General features: G+C 36.0%; 1 protein-coding gene across 6 annotated transcripts in view; it reads right to left on the reverse strand.

Annotated features, from left to right (window-relative positions):
• NOX4 (NADPH oxidase 4) overlaps positions 1 to 21,103 on the reverse strand; it is a 172,348-nt gene that overhangs the window by 114,135 nt on the left and 37,110 nt on the right. For 4 of the 6 annotated variants that reach the window (XM_076002412.1, XM_076002411.1, XM_020286645.2 and 1 more), the window contains exons 3-6: positions 10,750 to 10,860; positions 9,051 to 9,135; positions 4,280 to 4,377; positions 392 to 419 (exon numbers count right to left, since the gene is read on the reverse strand). In XM_076002412.1, the coding sequence (XP_075858527.1) occupies positions 392 to 419; positions 4,280 to 4,377; positions 9,051 to 9,135; positions 10,750 to 10,860 (322 nt within the window). The remainder of the gene's footprint in view (positions 1 to 391; positions 420 to 4,279; positions 4,378 to 9,050; positions 9,136 to 10,749; positions 10,861 to 21,103) is intronic. The other 2 variants (XM_076002414.1, XM_076002415.1) reach the window with 1 other exon arrangement.

Consider the following 21,103-nt stretch of genomic DNA (forward strand, 5'->3'; position numbering starts at 1 on the left):
TGCCTAAAGTGCTTGCTGTTTCTTTCCAACACCTGGAGGGCAGAAACCCATTGCAGGCGGTGCTATCTCCCACCGCACATGCCGTAGTAGCAGGCACAGAGCAGGCCCTAAAGAAGCAGGAGGTGACATTCTTTTCATTGGAAGAACATAAGACCTAGAAACCTGCTTGCTTACTTTTACTCTCCATTCATTCAAACCCCAACTACTCACCTTCACCTTGTTTCTCTTCGCTGGACTCACTGCAACCTTATGCCCCATCTCCTAATATTGCTCTGATATGCAAATTTTCCATGTTATATTTTAACATGCATCTAATTGTTGTGCAATTTGACAATGCTTATTTTCAAATATGTTACCGAATCTAAATAAAGGGCTAAGAATAACAACTTACCAGTCATGAAGAGAAGTCTTCTAGGGTCCTGAGAAAAAAGAAAAAAAAATTGACTGAAAAATAAAACACTGATGATATATAATTCTACAAGGAATATGCAGGGTATATGAGCCATATACTGGGCATGGAAGATATTGTTCCTCAATGAGAGAGACTCAATTAAGTTTCATAACTTCTTCACAATGCTTGAAGAGATTATACCAAGTAAAAATCCCAACTCAGAAAAGTCTATCCATCTGAGAAAGGTAAAACACTGGACTCAAAAGGCCTAGGTTTTAATATTAATGGCTACTTACAAGCTAGTGGCAGTGTGTTTTAAGACCACTCTGGTCCCATTTAGAGATTCAATGTCTTTAGCTATACTGTGAAAGTACTACTATATACTCTGTCTACCAAAATTGCCAAACCGTACCAAAAGGTGTCAAGACGGTAAGAATCAAAACTGATAGGGCGGGCGCGGTGGCTCACGCCTGTAATCCTAGCACTCTGGGAGGCCGAGGCGGGCGGATTGCTCGAGGTCAGGAGTTCAAAACCAGCCTGAGCAAGAGCAAGACCCCGTCTCTACTATAAATAGAAAGAAATTAATTGGCCAACTAATATATATATGTAAAATTTGCCGGGCGTGGTGGCGCATGCCTGTAGTCTCAGCTACTCGGGAGGCTGAGGCAGCAGGATTGCTTGAGCCCAGGAGTTTGAGGTTGCTGTGAGCTAGGCTGACGCCACGGCACTCACTCTAGCCTGGGCAACAAAGCGAGACTCTGTCTCAAAAAAAAAAAAAAAAAAAAAAAAAAAAAACTGATAAAATATATAGGGAGTTTGTACACTGTAAACTCAGTGAAAGGAGACTGAGATTTACTAGGTTTAAAATATAGTGAAAGACAGAGGGATATTCAAATAGGGATAGGTTTCTGCTATTTGGAAATATGATACATTAATATTGTCATAGCACTATTTAAACTATACCTCTCATGCTATAATATAGTCAACTTTTATTCAATCTTCTGGAAAACTCAGATCAATCCCCAATAGATTTGTGGATTTATTTTTCATCTTCATTGTACTTAATATTGTACAAGCTTTTGAATTCCTGTCCTCTTGCCTCCAGAGAATCTGGGGTCAGGCGAGACTATATACTAAATAGGAAGCTATTTATATAGTGTAATTTCCTTTGAACAGGACCACTTGTCCAGGGATAGCTTCTCACCTGGCTTAGGTCAATTGATTTCTATTTCTGGCGTTAGAAACATGGCTAAAGGATAATCTAGAGAAGCTCAATATATAAACAACTAGTAAAAGTATAACATGGACTAAACAAAGTGGTAATAACTAGGAAGATAAATAAATAACGATAGAACCCAGAAGATAAAACAAGTAATATCACCAGGGAAAGAAGATGGAATGTGAGGGTGAGAGGTGGTTTCAAAGACAACAAGGCAGATTTAGCTAGGGAGTACACAACAGTCACGAGCTGGAGGATGTGTCACTGAGGGCAGAGTGAAAGCATAAAGCAAGAACAATAGGGTATATGGCACAACACCATCCTTTTCAAAGGCAATTCACAGAATAATATATCTGTTTATTATATACATATAGCATACAAAATATATATAATATTTAAATATATATTTATATATAAGTATATATACATACACTTTTATTTTCATCTACCTCTAGCACATTGCCCTACACCTACTAGATGCTAAATACATATTTACTAAAAGAAAAGAGGGAGAAAGAATAAAACAAAACACAAAGGAAGGAATAAAGGAAGGAAAGAAATAAAGGGGAACTATAACTTAAAACAATGAGTTACCATTTTCATCCATCCAATTAGAAAAAAACAAAATCAAAACCAAAACCAGAGATGCAGTATAGAAACAGGCATTCTGAGACACTGTCGGTACAAGTATGTAAACCAGAGAAGCCTTTTTAAAAGGCAATTTGGCACTGCCCATCAAAATTTAAAATGTGCATACGTTTTAGCCAAAATTTTGTATCTATGAATCTGTGCAGAAGTGTACAAAGAAGTAAGTTTACAGCAGTGTGATTCATAATGAAAACTTGGTATCAACTTAAATGTCTGTGAATGAGACATAAATTATGACATATTCATATGAAGAGAATGAGATAGATCTATATAGACTGATACAGCAAGATAGCAATATGTATATTTATGAAAACAAGTAAATTTCAGAGGAATGTGTATCATAAAAGACCATTCAAATAGCTTCAAAGCCAACATAAAATAAATTGTGGTTGCTTTTGGAAGAGAAGCATTCATGTTTAACTTCATTTGCTTGAGAGTTTTTAAACATTTTATATTGTACACATATCACTCTTAAAAGAAAATACATTTAGTCCCTGAAAACTCTAAAATGATGAAAAATATTGAAACTTAAGCAAAAGTATATTGCATTAGAATGAGAAAAACATTACAGTTATTGAAGACATGAATTCTAAAAACAAAAGCAAAGAAGGAAAAGAGAAGCAAAGGAAATTGTATATAGCAGGAACAGGAAACAAGTAACCCTAGTGATATGAGCAGAGAGCAAGACGGCAGAGGGATGGAGGCAGGGAGCGGGAAACCGGCAGAAGTGGTGGGTGGGTCCAAAATCACTATCTAGGAAGGGCTATTACTGGCATGCTAAGGAGCTGGATTTTTCAGTGGTTTTCAATACTGGTATACTCAACAAACCTAACAAACCTTTTAAAAAATATCAATTTCTAGGCCTCAACCCAGACCAGTTAAATCATATATTCTTTTTCAATTTCATAATATTATGGGAATAAAAACCTTTGTTTACATAAATTGCCCTTGTACCTTTTGGGTCAAAACCACAAGGGTGCCCATCCCCAGATAGCATGCACTGTATCTGTTAGGTGGGAAAAGGGGAGGAGATGGGTAAATTCATATTGGTATTTTTAAAAATACCAGTAAAAGCAAACGATTTCTCAAAGGTTGCCTGCTAATTTGGCTTTGTGTTTGTTTATTGTTATTTTCCCCTTGTTTTCTTTTGGGAAGCAGGGTCAAGCACATGATCACAGCAGTATTAACCTAGAAAACTCTGGTGACATGTCGGGGAGTGAATGGACGTGGGGGAGATGGGGAACAATCCTACTCGGTCACTACCAAACTTAGTGGGCAGAAATGGGGGAGGTTACGATTAAATGGGACACAGAGCAGTTTGGGTTTGATGTAATCTTGGCATTGTGACATAGAGGCAGCCTGAGGACATTCTGAAAGTACCAAGCAAGAGAGACCCACCCAGGGTTGTGCATGTGCTGTCCATGAGGTGCTGGCCCAGCACCAATGCACATACAGGTTCATTGCAGGGGTGGGTTCACATGGAGAAAAGCACCATGTCAGGTATTGCTTGCTACAGAATTAAGCTAAGGGACACTTATTTTGAGTATTTTAAAAAAAAACAGTGAATGAATCATGAAATCTCACTAATATTTTTTAAGTCCAATAAATTGAGTTATCAGGATTCACCAACAATCAATCTACTTTTCTGCCCTTTTCCCTCGAGCACAGTACGTAAGTTATAAAAGTATTTTTACCCTGAAATGGCACTGCTGACACTCTCAGCCGGATGACAGGAACTAAACAAACGCTGTTGGGAGTCAGAAGGTAGGCTTGAGTGGCAACCGGCTGAACACACAGAATATAAAACGTAGACACTCTGCAAACTCCCATTTTCAGCAGGAGAGACTATGAAATAGCAATTACCTATATTTTCTACTGAAAAGGAATAAAACTCAACTTGACAACTGCATTTTAAAAGCACTCAAAAGGAGCAGCAAAGTACAAATTTTCTGTGAAAAATCACAGACCCTCATTAGTCATCACACAAGTGAAAGGAAAATGGGAAGACAGAGACCACCCACCTCATCTCGGTATCTCGCTGCATTCAGTTCAAGGAAATCCTCACTGTAATTCACTGAGAAGTTGAGGGCATTCACCAAATGGGCAGCCACGTGCACACCTACAGAATCACAGCGGGCACAAGTCAGTGGGATTTTCATACATGCTCTACAGCCAGAAGTCAAGTTCTCTCTCTAAGTAAATGCACGATCAAATTTGACAGCTTATGTGAACAATGAAATATTAAGTTGAAACTTGAAGTTTTAAAGAAACAAACAAAAAAAAATTGAGTATAGACAATTTACCAAATTTTCAAAGGCTGGAATGAAATAACCTTAGTAAATCAGAGTTAGGGGGAAAAAATACACACCCGTCCACCCATACACACATTTACATAAGTGTATGTCTGATAATGCAGGTACTTATTTATTACTTAAGCAGCTTCTTGATATTTTAGGTAATCTATGTCTTTCACCTCTCCCATGGCTCCCAACCTGCTGTATATCTTGTATACTTCACTGCCCCACGACCTAACATATAGCCCCACTGAAAGGCTTCTAACCAGTTCAAATTTTTCACACTCCACAAATTTAAAAAATAATGTCCTTAAGCCAACAGCAAAAGTGTTGAGAACCACTTCATAGGACAAAAATCCAGGAAAACAATAATCACAGTCAAAAACAGTGCTCAACTGACTCAGAGCTCATTAGGGATTTAAAGGCAAACTCATTTTGGCATAGTGAACGAAAAAGAAAATTATCTTAAGGAAGTTGGGGAAGGCAGGAACAAGTGATCTGTGCACTGACCCATCACATCCGCCACCTTTCCCAACTTTTCTTCATAGGCAGAATAAGGTGTGAGTGAAGTAGCAGTGTGCTACTTCACAGAAGTTATATAGATGTCAGATAAGAATATGAGATAAGTCACTGGAAAACCTGTGATCTTGGCTATATTGCTTGCCTTCCAGAGCCTCAGTTTACCTCTCTGTAAAATGATGGTGACAGAAATGAGAAATTTAATGAGATAAGTGATTTGAAATTGCTTAGTAAACCATTATTGTTTCCAACAACGTATGGAAGTACAGTGACTCAAAAGAAGACATGACTTGGAATCTAGAAACTCTAATCCCCTACAATCTAGAATATGAGATGTAAAAAGGAAAGGAGTTCAAAGGTCAATGAAAGTGAGAGAGGACTAGAATGCTAAGTATCCTAAAAGTAATTTTAAAAACTTATAAGCTCCTTCAGGTAATCAAATTAAAGGTGGGGAAAAGGTCACATAAAAGGTAGACAGGTTCAAGACTTACTATAAAGTTAGAGGAATCAAGAGAGTATGGTATTAGTAAAAGAAAGTCAAATAGATCAATGGAACAGAAAAGAGATGCCACAAATAGAGCTGCATAAATACAGTCAACTGATCTTTGACAAAAAGCGATATAATGGAGAAAAAATTATTTTTAATAAATAGTGCTGGAACAACAGAACATTCATATATAAAAAAAATGAATCTCAATATAATTAACATAAAATGGATCAGAGACCTAAATGTAAAATGCAAAACTATAAAACTCCTGAAAGAAAACACAGCAAAAAATCTAGATGATTTTGAGTGTGGCAATGATTTTTTAGGTACATCAAAAACATGATCCATGAAAGAAAGAATTGATAAGCTGGACTTCATTAAAATTTAAAAAAAAAAATCTCCTCTGGTCTGCAAAAGACGTTGTCAAGAAAATGAAAAGACAAGCCACAGACTGAGAGAAAATATTTGCAAAGGATAAATTTGTTAAAGGATTGTCGTCCAGAATATACAAAGAACGCTTAAAACTCAATAATAAGAAAACAAACAACTGAATTAAAAAATGGGCCAACGACCTTAGCAGACACTTCACCAAAGAAGATACATAGATGTCAGATAAGCATATGAAAAGATGCTCCACATCATGTATCATCAGGGAAATGCAAATTAAAATGACAATGAAATAGTATTACATAACTATTAGAATGGCCAAAATCTAGAGCACTGGCAACACCAAATGCTGGTAAGGATGTGGAGCAACAGGAACTCTAATTCACTGCTGGTGAGAATGCAAAATGGTACAGCCACTTTGGAAGAGGGCTTGGTGTTTTCTTACAAAACTAAACATACTCTTATCATATGATCTGGCAATCATACTCTTCAGTATTTACCCAAAGGAGTGGAAAACTTATGCCCACACAAAAACATGCACATGAATATTTATAGCAGCTATATTCATAACTGCCAAAACTTGGAAGCAATCAAGATGTCCTTCAGAAGGTGAATGGATAAATTATGGTATATCCAGACAATGGAATATTAATATTATTAAAAAGAAATGAGCTATTAAGCTGTAAAAAGACATGGGAGAATTTTAAATTTCACATTACTAAGTGCAAGAAGTCAATCTGAAAAAGCTACATATTGTATGATTCCAACCAGAAGACATCCTGGAAAAAGGGGAACTACAGAGACAGTAAAAAACCAGCGGTTGTCCTGTTAGCAGAGCAGGAGGGATGAATAGGTAGAACACAGAGGATTGTTAGAACAATGAAACTATTTCATATGATACTATAATGGCTAATATATATGTCATTACACATTTATCAAACCCATAGAATGTACTACATCAAGAGTGAACCCTAATGTAAAGTACAGACTTCAGGTGATAATGATGTGTCAATCAATGTAGGTTCATCAATTGTAAAAACTGTATCACTCTGGTGGAGTATGTTGATAATGGGAAAGGCTATGCATGTGTGAAGGTAAGGGGTATATGAGAAATCTCTGTACCTTCCTCTCAGTTTTATTGTGAACCTAAATATGCCCTAAAAACTAAAGTATTTAAAAAATATATTGTTAAGAGGGAAAAAACAGACAGGAAGCTAGAAGTAGATTAACTAACAAGCAAGGACAGGATTCCAAAGAAGTAAAACAAAGGGTGTTTAGGTGTGACTCAACTATGGCACAGATATACAACATTATTTAAGGAAAACTGTTTGTATTATGTAGCTTCATCAATAACAAAATCTACAATAAAAATGCCTTCATTTTAAATTAAAAGCTTTTAGGTTAACTATATACTTTATGATTCAAAAATACAAAGGCATCTTTAAAAGAATAATTATTATTTTTCAGTTTCCCTAAAAAAAACTTGTAGGTAACACCTATAAGAAATGAATCATTAAGGGATATAGTCACCTTCTTTAAAGGGCCCTTTAAGTCAAAATAATTCAGGTCTTCTAATTTTAGGCACTAGGGAGGAAGCTACACCAAGTACTTTGCGATTTTTCTCATTTAATTCTCACAACAAAACAATGAGGTAGACAGAATCATCCCTATTTTACAGATAAGAAAAGGAAGATAAAAAAGGTAACTCAGTTAAAGTCACACCACTAGTGAGTGGCAGAATGCAAACCCTCTAGAACACAAGCTCATTCATGGCAATACTCTACATTCTTGGTCTCTTGGCTGTTTTCCAACTGAACCAGAATATTGGGACATGATTAGTCTCTAGAAAAAAATTCAATAATTAATATGCTAAAGTTTCCTGATTCTCTTCCATTTCTGACCTTTCACCCTCCTTACCCCTAATCTATCCCTAATACCACACACTCAGTCCTTATCCTCACTAGAGTCTTAATCCCATCTCTGAGCCTCTCACCATCTCTCACCTCTGGGAATGGAGACTACCAATGGGAAGATGTCCAGAAATAAAACAGTGAAGATGTCTATTTCAACAACGCTTGGAAATTTTCACAAAGCTGAAAGTTTAATCATTTCTTGGCAATAGCTATATTGAAATATTCCTGAGTCAAATGGTCATATAAAAATGTCCAGTCAAAATGGCCTTAGTATCAAAATAGCTATGTTATATCAGATACTGGCCAGGCGAAAATGTCAGGTGCTATGCCACTAGGATAATTAACCCCTGAGACTGAAAATTATAATAAATAATTCTATCCTAAGAGCTTCATATTCATTTTCTCATTTTGGCCTTAAAACTATGAGTTAGGTGGTACTGTCAATCTGTTTTACAGTTAAAAAAACAACAAACTAAAGACCAGAGAGGTGATGTCACATGGTAAAGCAGAAGGGTAGCTGGAGACAGAGTCTACGCAATCTGTCTCCAGGGTCAGTATACTTAATCACTATGTTTATTGCTTTCTGTTCCAAAAATTTGAAAAGCATCGTATACGTCTCAGGATAAAATGTATTTTGAAATGACTCTTAGTAACAGTCAGATTCTCACTTTGTTTTTTAACTGGGAAAAGAGCAGGATATAATTTCACAAATTTTGACATTTTTTCTTCTAACCAAGCATTAATATCAAAGAAACATTTATTAAATATAATTTTGAATGGAATCATATTCTTATGAATGAACATTTTACATTCTGATTTTCATGCATTCAAACTCACATCATAGTATTACTTTCAGAGCTTGAAAACTTTCAGTGTGTTTCTTCCAATCTTTCTAAATTATATTATTTACTTTCAGGAAATAGTCATTATCACCTTGGGGACAAACTTTTGGATATTATAGTGCAAACAATCATAAGACATACCCATTTTATGTAGTGCCCCCAGACAAACCTCTTTAAACACATAGAAAAGAAACACTAAGCTACTTAATAAGAAAATCTCAAAAAGAAAAAAATAAGAAAATCTCAAGTTGGTGACAGCAGATAATGTATAAGACAATAAAATTACACTTTTAATCATTCATAAAATGTGTATTTCTAACAATATATTTAACATCTTTTGGCTTTCTCACCTGAGAAAATACAGATAGTAACACCACAGGTTATATGGAATGTTCTACTTTTATCCAACAGTCTTCTGGTTCTCCTGCTTGGAACCTAAATAAAAATCATTTAATATGGTAAAAATAATGCAAAAAATAAGATATACATACACAGTTTTTCACTATAGGATTGTTCGTAACATTAAAATTTTGGAAATATAGCAGAATCCTATTAATAAAAAATTGGTGAGATGAATTATGATATATCTAGTCAATGGAACACCCAAGCCATTAAAGAGAATGTAAGAAGGCTATATTATTGACATGGAAAGATGTGCAAGATATATTGTTAGGTGAAAAAAGTTACAAAACATAAACTACACTATGATCCTATACTGTTCAACGTTAATAGCATTATATGTTAACGGTCTGCAGGCATTTACCCCAAATTGTCGTCAGTGGTTGTTCTTGCAGAGTAAAATTAGGAAAAATTTTGATCATTTTGTGTATTTCTGGAATGTCTGAATTTTAAAATATATACTATTTCCTTTTGTAGTCAAAAAATATGATTATTTTTAAATGAAGCAATCTCATCTATGGTTTTAAATGCCTGCGTGCTCTTACAACAAAATAAAATGCCAAGCATCTTTAAATCACTGTTTCACACTGGGGACAATTCTTTAAAGATTATTAAATACTGGGAGACTTAGGGGAAAACTTTTCTTTGCCTGCCACTTATCTTCTTTCTTCACACCAAGCCAATGGCCAGCCACAGGGATCAAAACCTAGCATTTTACAATGGTAGGCAACCTAGAGAAAGAGTTATTTTCACAAATTACCACATTAAAAGTAGAGTTTCCAAATAAAATTACATAAAAAGGTTGAGAAGTTTTACTAGAGTAAATCTGCACACATGAAATTCACAGAACATCAAAGTGACCTCTAGTTAACAGCTCTTTTTAAAATATCAGTATATATTCAGCACTTACTATCCAAGCAAAAAAATTAATATGCATGCACACACACTCTCACACAAAAATAATTGAAGACAAAAAAAATTTTACTTGAGTTTTAACACAACAACTAAGTGTTTTTCCGTTTTCTTACCTCCTTCATTTTACAACATTAAATATCGTACATGACTTCACTATTTAATCAAGGCATCTTTTTCAAGCCTGTTTCATACAAAATGGGTATGTGTGTTAAGCAGGGATAAACTACCAACACCAGCAATCATTCCATGTATTTGCTAAAAGGCTACAAGGTTCTAGTTTGCTCATCTGGATTTAGCTAAATGAAAACATAGGATCTCAATGAGGCACGGTATAATGGAAAGATCTCAGAATTGGGATTGATCTTAGTTCTGCCATTCACTAGGCTCATGATCTTGGACAAGTTACTAAAACTCTCTATGCCTCAGGTTCCTCATGTGTAAAATGGAACAATACCTGATTGCAGAATCCTTGTGAGCATTCACAATTACATATGGTGAAGTGCTGAGTATAGTGTCTGAAACCACTGTTGTTAATATTTCTATTATTCTCTGCCCTTATCTAGTGTTGCAGACTAGCTCACTGATCATCTTGACAGGTGATGTGGCCTTTGCCATCATCTTTGAAGAAATCATTCTAGCCAAAAGTCAGACCATGAAAACCAAGCAGACCTAATATATAACTGTTACACTTGATTTATATGCTGGAATCTGTAGGTAGGATCTTTTTTTTCTTACCTTCTGGGATCCTCGCAGGTAAGCCAGCAGTGTTCGACACATGGGTAAAAGGATAAGACTGCAGTTGAGGTTAAGAACAGATGCAGAGGCTCTGCTTAGACACAATCCTAGCTGAACAAATAAGGCAAGCGTCAACACGCAGTTAAGAACAAAAGAAACTACAACACAACCCCAACCTGGACCTATAACACTACAAGTCTCAATCTTTCTTCCTTTTTGGTCAGATTCCTGACACATTTAGTTTCCTGTTGTAAAGGTGTTTTTCCTGGGATGAACTAAACCTATTGATTTTTTTAAAGACTTTTTTTCCCTTTTGATTTAACATACTGAGAAAGAAATGGGAGACTTGAATGTTAACAAGATCCATTTTAGGAGTGTTTTGGGTTGTGTATTAAATAGCCATTCGTTCTGGAACACAAGGACAGGATTGTCATAAAATGGGATGGAAGAAAAAAAAAGAAGCATGCCAAATGCCAACCAGAGTTTTGAAAAACCCTCCGCTTTCTACTCACATAACCCCCCTAAGAAAAACTGGTTTCTTTCTGTTCTGCACTGCCACAGAACTAAATACTCCTCCCTTTCTGCTAGTGTTACAATCACCTGAGAACATTCTTCCAGCACAAGGTCAATTTCTTATTCTGTACCCATCCCACTGTTGTGGGTGTTAAGAGCCCTAGAACATAACAGTATATTCTGCCCCTCCACACTCAAAAGGTGTTGGATCTTTTGTTCACTGATAAGGTCACAGAGTTTTAAACAAAGCTTTTTTGTTTGTTTTCTCTTTCTCTGGAACACTCTCCATCTCCACGCAGCCCACCCCATACACACCACACAGCCTCCAAGCTCTTCACCAACTCTATTCATCTTTCCGGTCTCATCGTAAGCACTACTCAAGAGTTCTCTGACCCGAAACTCGGGGAGATCTCACTGGTATAAATGTTCTCACTGCTTTCTGCACTTCCCTCATTATGTCTTCTAACCCTTTTTCCAATCTTCTTTTTAAGTTTCATTTCTCATTGAAAAAAATTGTATATATTTATAGAGTATAATATACTGTTTTGATACATATAAGCATTGTGGAATGATCCAATCAGGCTAATTAACATATTCATCACCCAAAAATCATTTCTTTGTGGCAGAAACATTTAAAATCTACTCTTTTAGCTACTTTGAAACATACATTATTATTATTAAATAACTATAGTCACCATGTTGCGCAATAGCCCAACAGATGTAACTGGCTTATTTCACGTAGCATAATATTGTCTAGGATCATCCACGTTGTTGCAAACTACCAATCTCAAATCAGATGGTCCCTTAGAAAACTGATATTCATAAATTTGAGTATATCTTGGAAGAAGGATATATCAGGTGTTCTGAACGCTGTTTTCATATGGTGGTAGCTAATTTAAAACATTATCTCCATATTAAAACAAACGAAGAATATCACAGAATATAATGCAAAGATGTTAACAAACACACATCTCTTATTATGGCCATGCACAGTTCAGAGCACTTTACACTTACTAACATATTAAATCTCTCTTGACAACTGTGGGAATTAATATTATTAATATTATCATCCTTCATATATAAAGGGAGAATACTGAGTCATAGTGAAGTTAAGAATTTACCCAACATAAAACAACCAAAAAGTTGTGGACTCAGAATTCAAACCTAGACATTCTGGCTCAAGCATCTGTGCTATTAACCACTACTTTGTACTGCTTCTTCAAACTGGCTTTAAAAAGAAAAAGCCCAGAAAGCATATAGAAGGCAATAAATATTTTGTTAAATGACTTGATGAATGAGCATTTCAGGTAAGCAGTTTTAGACAACCGCCCCAAATAAAACTTCCCTCCTAATACCCCTCTCAAGCCTCAATAATGTTATCACGTTTGTTCTTTGATCATGAAACCTGAGGTATAAATAATTAGTAAGTGCTAGAGAAGATCACAGCCATATAGTCATTAAGGATTGCCTACCCAATGTGGCTGGGACGGGATTCCCAGCACATTTATTCTCTGTTACTTCCATTTAGTATGTGACATGTTACCTTGAACTTTTTATGTTTTGTCCTGTTTCTCTAAGTACATGGTGAACCCCTCAAAAGCAGAGTATTTCTAAAATGCTTTAATATCAACTTACATTTTTATTTCAATTCTCACTTAATCAGTTGCTTTTGAATATATATTTTTATGTAATCCTCAGACCAACTTTGTTAGATAGGCTGAATAGATAGTATTATTATTGCCACTTCAGAGATAAAGAGCTGTTATTAATAATAATTTGATCCGTAACCAGAAATTCTGAATTCAATGGCGTGGGGTAATGCCTGGACACCAACATTTCTGAAAGTTTTTCCAATGATTCTAATATGCAGCCTGGGTTGAGAACCTATATCTTATACTATTCAGCTAAACTGTACTGTTTATGAGTTATGAAACAATAACAATGATTAAATTATAATAAGTGAATGAAATTATATATTTTCAAACTTACTGGCCAAATTTACATCTAAAAATTAGTCAATGAAAACACATTAGAAAACCAAAAGTAAATATTCTAAATAAAAAACAAATCAAAAGTTAACAAAGAACTCATCTGTGGAAGGCTGACATAGTAAAGTACAATGAAAAGAGTATTTATCATTTCCTTATCATCTATACAGAACAAGCACTAGGCTAAGTGCTTCTAATGAATCATAGAAAATCCTTTCAAAAACCTTACAAGGTAAAACCTATTATACCCATGTTACAGAGGAGTTGTACATGGATCTGAGAAGCGGAATACCTCGCCAAAAGTCACGCAAAGTAGGAGAGATATTGTGTACCATAGACTACATGACTCTTTTCATCTCTGGGTTAAAACCAAGGCAAAAAATTGTCACTGAAGAATATGGAAAGAATATTAAATTGAGAGGTAAGGAAAGCCTGCTTCAATAGCTCCCATGGGTCACATACATTATGGCTTAGTTGCTAGTAGAGTACGTTAGGTAAACCAGAGTCTTAGGTTTCAACTCCCTCCAGGCCTGATTGCTTCACTTTACTCCTTGGTTATATTCATAGATGTGTTTGTGTCTGATTAGACATCAAAATTCTCTGAGCTTCTATGAATTGCCACAATTCTTACATATTCCCACAAGGCCAGTCACTAGAGAGGCAGAAATCCCAGAGGTACCTCATTTCTGCCTCTCAATTCTTGGATCCGGCTTATTCCTTTCTACCTTTTCTTCACAGCCAAGGGGTAAGTTTCTCAAAGGCAGGGTCCTAGTCTTTACAGCTTTGTATCCTCTACCCTAACACAATGGCAGCATTCAGTAAATGTTTATTGAATTGCACTGAATTTTTAAACACTTGTACCATGCAAACACAGGCATTTGATTTGGTTACAACTCTAAACTTGGTTCAAATATTTTCAGTTTTCATGTTTATTTTATTCATGAAGTTTTTATATTCACCAATTAATTTTAAAATGGTCAACTTACAGTATCATGTGAAAGCATTATGAAGTGGTCTCTGAAAGTCCCCACTATGATCAAGGAGAATAAGTCTCTCTAACCATACGCAATACAGTATTACATATGTGGATAAAGTGAAAAAAGTACATCTTTTACAAAAAGCAGATGCTTCAAAAAATTCCTAGTTCCATTATTCTTATTCTCAGAATTTAAATACAAATCTATCCAGCAAAATGGGCAATCTTAAGTAAATAAATGAATGAATGAATGAAAATAAACAATAAATTTAAAAATTCAGAATATATTTCAATACATAAACATATTAAGTGTTTATATTAATAGGTTTTATAAAGATTGAATATTATTCTAGAAAGAAAATATTTCAATCCAATATTAAGATCATGGAACAAGAGAAAGTGAAATGAGAGGAAGGTTCTCATTAGAGAACATTTCCTAAGTCAGAGGCCTTAAAGTCAAATTGAACACAGCTAAAATCCTTCTATTATCTCTTTCAAGCTATGGGAAAATTACTTGAATTATCTAATCTTTGCTTTACTCATCTACAAAGAGAGAAGAATACCATCTTCTGAGGAAATTCAGCCATAACTACTTTTATAATACTCCCAAGAAGGTTTCTATTCAATAAATGCTATCCTTAGTAAGTTCTGTTCTTCTATTCTACTACTTTTGAGAAAGAAAAAAAATGAAAAAAAGAAAGAAGAGAGAGAAAATGAGACAGAGAGGGAGGGGAAGAAGGAGAAAAAGTAGGAAGGAAAGAAGTAGCAAAAAGTCTACAAGAAATTACAAAATGATAAAGAAGATAAAAGAGAAGTGGAGAAGAGAAAGGAAGGGGAGGGGAGGAAAGAAAGTGAAAGAAAAAAGTTTCTAGAAATTTAAGTTTTATGTTCTACATTTCTTAACTTTTATCCTTCATTCTGTCCCAGAAAATGAAAAAAAAAAAAACAGAAAAGAAAAACAAAGAGAGAACAAGGAGAAATATGGAAGATGATTATTCCATCCTTACCCATTCTCCATCTTTCATCCTGACTACCTCAATGAAAAGACAACAGTTTTCTGTTCATTCATGCTTCTTTAATTAGACTGAACCTCTATTAAGTTAGTATACTCATAGTGTGATTATTTTGAAAGATCAAAGAAATGAGTATGGTAGGCAGAAAGCTCACACACAAATGTCCAAGCCTTCATTTCTGGAACCCGTGAATATGTTGCATCATTTATTAATAGGGCCTTTGTAAATGTAATTAAGGTTATGGAACTTAAAACAAGGATTTTATCCTGAATTGCCTAGGTGGGTTCAATCTAATCACATGAGTATTTAAAAGTAGAGAACTTTCTCCTGCTGGAGGGAAGAGAGATTGGGCAGCAAGAGATGTCAGAGAGATCCAAGCATGAGAAGGATTCATCTGCTGACTCTGACAGGTAGGGGCACCTCTCATCTCCAGATAAGAAGTGTCTGGAGTTAAGGGTGGCCCCAGTCAACAGCCAGCAAGAAAATGAAAACCTCGGTCCTACATTTGCAAGGAAGTGTCCTCTGCCAACCCAAGTAATCTTAGATGCAGCTTCTCCCCAGAGCCTACCAAGGAAAGCCTAGCTAGCTGGTGTACAGCTTGATTTCAACCTTGTGAGATTCAGAGTAAAGAAATCAGCTAGTTTTGAAAAGATGGTGGACTAGAAGCAGCCTGCAAGCATGCTGCTCTCAAGAAAAGAAGTGTAGATTGCAGCCAGATGCCTACCTACAGATAGTTCTTCTCAGCAGGAACACTGTTAAATCACAGAGAAGCAAGGTGGGACACTCAGTGTGAAAAAGAAGGTAATGGTGATACATTCGACAAGACCAGAGGAGGCATCTACATATGGGTAAGAACAGGAGGATAGAGCCCTGGGACACCATGCTCACCCTGCAGGCACTGTGGAGAGTTGTGAGACAGCTGTTTCCCACTGCCACAGGCCTCTGCCTGGATGGACTGAGAGTCTGTGTGGAGTCACTGCATTGGATAACAGGTGTGGTGGCAATCAGACAGCAGCTAATCCCAGGTTTCTGCAGCTGCAGCCATCTGTGCTCTCAGTTGCATGGTGCAAGGTCAGCACAAGACTCAGCTTTGCAGTGATGGCCTTCACATCATCCCCACCATGCTGAGGAGAAAGCAGACTAAGCAAAGTCTCCCCTGAGCCATACCCCATGACTGGAAGCCACACGCCCATCCCCTACAGGGCAATGGGATCTGAGGATGGAAGATGACTGGGCCGCTGCAGGCTCCAACCTGGGAGGCTATGGGTGACTGCTTCAGCAAGTCCTGGGGGTGCAGTAAGAACTCCATGGTCCCTGGGCCGCTGGAATTGACCTCCACATGCATAACATGGCATCCACGAGGTACCCAAACCTTCAGAACAGACCGTTCCCTGCTTGGCTCTAACTCTGCCCTCTAAGTTGGATCAGCCTGAGGCCCGCAGGGCCCTGCTTCTGCCTCCTCTCCAATCCCAGCTCTGAGGCTCTCACGCTGGAATCTGAGGCTCTGTCGCTGTGGATCCAGACCATCTACCAAGCCTGGGACACTGCCCCAGAGATTCTTTGCACCTGAACCCCAAGACCCCACCCGTAAGCCTCCACCACTGCTGCAGGGTGGCAGAACTATTCCAAGGTCCCACCAGGGACTGCCCCCCCACCAGCCTCAAGCCACCAGGACACTGAGACCTAGTTCAAACAAATGCAGACAGCCCACAAACACAGGACCACTGCCTAGAAAGCGTCAACCAGCTGCCCTGTCTGTCACCTACACGGGGATACCCGGGCAGAGCAATCCCCACAATGACACTCTGGAGGGGGTCTTGCCCAGCTCACAACTTGAACTGTCTACAACTATCTGGTGAATGACCCAACACCCAGCACAAAGATCATCCAGCACAGGCTTGAACATTGGTAATCACAGGTGAACAGGACAAAGCAGAACAGCTACATTGCAGGCTTCTAGTACACCTAACCCTACCCTGCCACATCACCATTCTAGAGTAGGGAAAAAGCACCATATAGGGAACTCCCTTTCTTCTAACTGAGCAGGAGAGTTCATAGCAAAGAACAGGTGCCCTGCAAACCTGTTGAGAAAAGAGGTTTCAGATGAGAAGAAATCAGCAAAAGAACCCCGGCAACATAAAAAAATAAAATAGTTCGATACCCCCAAGTATCAAAATCGAGCTACAGTAGTGAACTCTAACCACAAGGAAATTGCCAAAATGACAAAAACGGAATTCAGAATATGGGTGGCAAATAAGACAAATGGAACTGAAGAGAAAGTTGAAAACCAATGAAAAGAAGCCAAAAAAATATTTCAGTAAATTAATTAAAAAGTCACTAAAGAGCTAGATGATAAGATCTTGTATCTAGAAAACCCCAGACTCCACCAAGAAACTCCTGGAATTGATAAATAAATTCAGCAAAGTTTCAGGTTATAAAATCAATGTACACAAATCAGTAGCATTTCTATATAACAATAACAGTCAAGCTGAAAGTTAAATCAAAGACTCAATACCATTCACAATAGCTACAAAGAAAATAAAATACCTAGGAATATATTTAACTAAGGAGGTGAACGATCTCTACAAGGAGAACTACAAAACACTGACGAAAAATTGCAGATGACACAAACAAATGGAAAAACATATCATGCTCAGGTATTAATAAAACAGACATTGTTAAATATCCATAATACCCAAAATGATTTGTAGAGTCAATGCAATCCCCATCAAAATACCAATGGCATATTTCACAGACCTAGAAAAAATAATTCTATGCTTCATTTGGAACCAGAAAAGAGCCTGAATAGCTAAAGCAATCCTAAGCAAAAAGAACAAAGCTGGAGGCATCACATTACCAGACTTCAAACTATAACACAAGGCTATAGTAACTAAAACAGCATGGTCTTGGTACAAAAACAAAGACATAGAACAATGTAACAAAATAGAGAACCCAGATATAAAACCATCTACCTATAACCAACTGATCTTTGACAAAGCAGACAACAACATACACTGAGAAAAAGGAGCCCTATTCAATAAATGGTGCTGGGAAAATTGGAAAGCCACATGCAGAAGAATGAAACAGGACCTCTATCTCTCACTATTCATTAATATTAATTCAAGATGGATAAAAGATTTAAATGTAAGGCATGAAACCATAAGAATTCTAGAAGAAAATATAGGAAAACTCTTCTAGATACTGGCCCAGGCAAAGAATTTATGACTAAGACCCCAATGGCAATTATAGCAACAAAAAATATAAATAAATGGGCCTTGATTAAAAAGCTTGTACACAGCTAAGAAAATAATAAATAGAACAAATAGACAACCTATAGAACTGGAAAATTTCACAATCTACACATCTGATAAAGAGCTAATATCCAGAATCTACAAAGAGCTCGAAAAAATCAGCAAGAATAAAACAAACAACCCCATTAAAAAGTGGGCAAAATCATTCTCCAAGGTCTATATAAAAAAAAAAAAAAGTGGGCAAAAGACATGAACAGAGCTTTTCAAAAGAAAATAGACAAGTGGCCAACATATGTATGAAAAAATGCTCAACATCACTAATCATCAGGGAAATGCAAATTAAAATCACAATGGGACATCACCTTACTCCTGTTAGAATGGCTTTTATTAAAAAGTCCAAAAACAAGAGATGCTAGCAAGGATGCACAAAGAAAGGAATGCTGAGGGTGAGACTGCAAATTAGTACAACCACTATGGAAAACAGTATGGAGATTTCTCAAAGAATTAAAAGAAGACCTAGCATTCAATCCAGCAATCTCACTACTGGTTATCTATCCAAAGGAAAAGAAGCTGTTTTATCAAAAAGACACCTTCACTCAAAAGCTTATTGCAGCACAATTCACAATTGCAAAGATCTGAAATCAACCCAAGTGCCTATGAATTCATGAGTAGCTTAACAAAATGTGGTGTATGTATACCATGAAGTGCTACTCTGCCACAAAAAAGGATGAATCAATGCCTTTTACAGCAATTTGGAAGGAACTGGAGACCATTATCCTAAGCAAAATATCTCAATAATGGAAAAACAACCACCACATCTACTCTCTAACAAGTTGGAACTAGCTGATGAGCACACAAGTGCACAAAGGAAAGTAAAAGCCATTGGAAATCAAGTACAGGGGAGGGGAGAAGAGAAGGGGGAGAAGTCCACCTAACAGGTACAATGAACACTATTTGGATGATAGGGACACTATAGCCCTGACTCAAGCCATGTAACAAAAACATTTCTACCCCCTTAATATTTTGAAATAAAAAAAAAACTGGGGAAATTGGGGGAAAAAAGGAAATTAGCTGAGCCCCTAGACTTATGACCTAAAAAATTGTGAGTAATACATTTGTGTAATTTAAAGCCACTATATTTGTGGTAATGTGTTAAAGCAGCAATATAAAACTAATACACTGAAATGGAGCTCAACTTTCATCAAGATATTATTAGAAATTTCAAGTCTCACAATCAAAGACTCATGCCATAAAGACAGTATTGAACATATACTTTCATTCTAAGCCACTGTAGCACACTGGAGTCAGATGGGTCCTTTTTATGAGAAGTCTAACCATGTCATTTATTAGCCATATGATTATAGCCTAGTTATAAAACTTATCTAAATAATGGGACATAAAGTTATTACCAATACATTTCAAAATATATGTGTCATACAGATCATTTTCTGCAACAATGCATATATAAAAATAATTTAAAACTCATGACCTCAGTAATTTTAAAACTAGCAATTTTGAGAATTATGAACTAATACTATTAAAAAGGAAAATATAAATATTACTCAGCCAAGATTTTCATCTAAAAGAGAATAAAGCTACTAAGATTCACCCAAATAAAATAGAAAAAGATAAGGATAAGAGCACAGAAAATCCAAATACCCTATAAACAAATTAATATAAATCATAAGAGGGTATACTGCAGTGGCAAGATATATAGTCAATATCAAAAAGCTAAATGCACTGCTATATAATACAACAAATTTTTTAAAATAAAATTTAAAAAATTTTATTATATATGTGATAAAAATTATAAATTATCTAGTAATAAATCTAACAAAAGAAGTATAAAACTTACATATAAAAACAAAGAACTAAAGAAACCTAAGAGAAGGCTTAATTAGATGTATGAAATATCATATTTTATATAGAAGATTAATATCATGAAGATACTGATCTCTCAAAATCAATTTATAAGCTTGATGCATCTCCAATCGAAGCCCCAAGAGGTTTTTTTCATAAAATTTGGCGAGCTGACTTAAAAACGTAGGCAAAAAAGCAACATAGCAAAAACAAACTTAAACACTGAAAAAGAAAGAGAGGGAATTTGGCCTCCACATATCAGGACTTAATATAAAGTTATAGTAATTTAGACTGTGTATAGTAGATAAACTGACCAACAGAACAAAACAAAGATTCCAAAACAGAACTACGTATACATTGAACCATGATAGGTAACAGAAATGGAATGGCAGATTACAAGGGAAAGAAGTGTCTGTTCAATGAAAGGAAAAATTGGTTATACATATGAGAAAAAATCAGATTACATCTCTATTTCAAACCACCTCAAAACATTAATTCCTGAATGATTAATTATTTAAAACTTTTAATACAATATATATGTGAATCTTTTACACATTTGCATAGGTGAGGATTTTGCAAGACATAAAAAGCTAGAAATCAATCAAAATAAGCAATATGTTAAATATATATATATGAGATAAAACTATATACTTTAGTGCCAGAAAAATAAGGAACTCAAAATTCAAAATAGGAGTAATTCTTTCAGAATTGAGGAGGAAAAGACAGGTGCAAGATAAAGGAGGTGCAAATGTA

This window comes from Microcebus murinus, chromosome 4 (genome assembly GCF_040939455.1).
Source record: "Microcebus murinus isolate Inina chromosome 4, M.murinus_Inina_mat1.0, whole genome shotgun sequence".
Lineage (NCBI taxonomy): Eukaryota > Metazoa > Chordata > Mammalia > Primates > Cheirogaleidae > Microcebus > Microcebus murinus.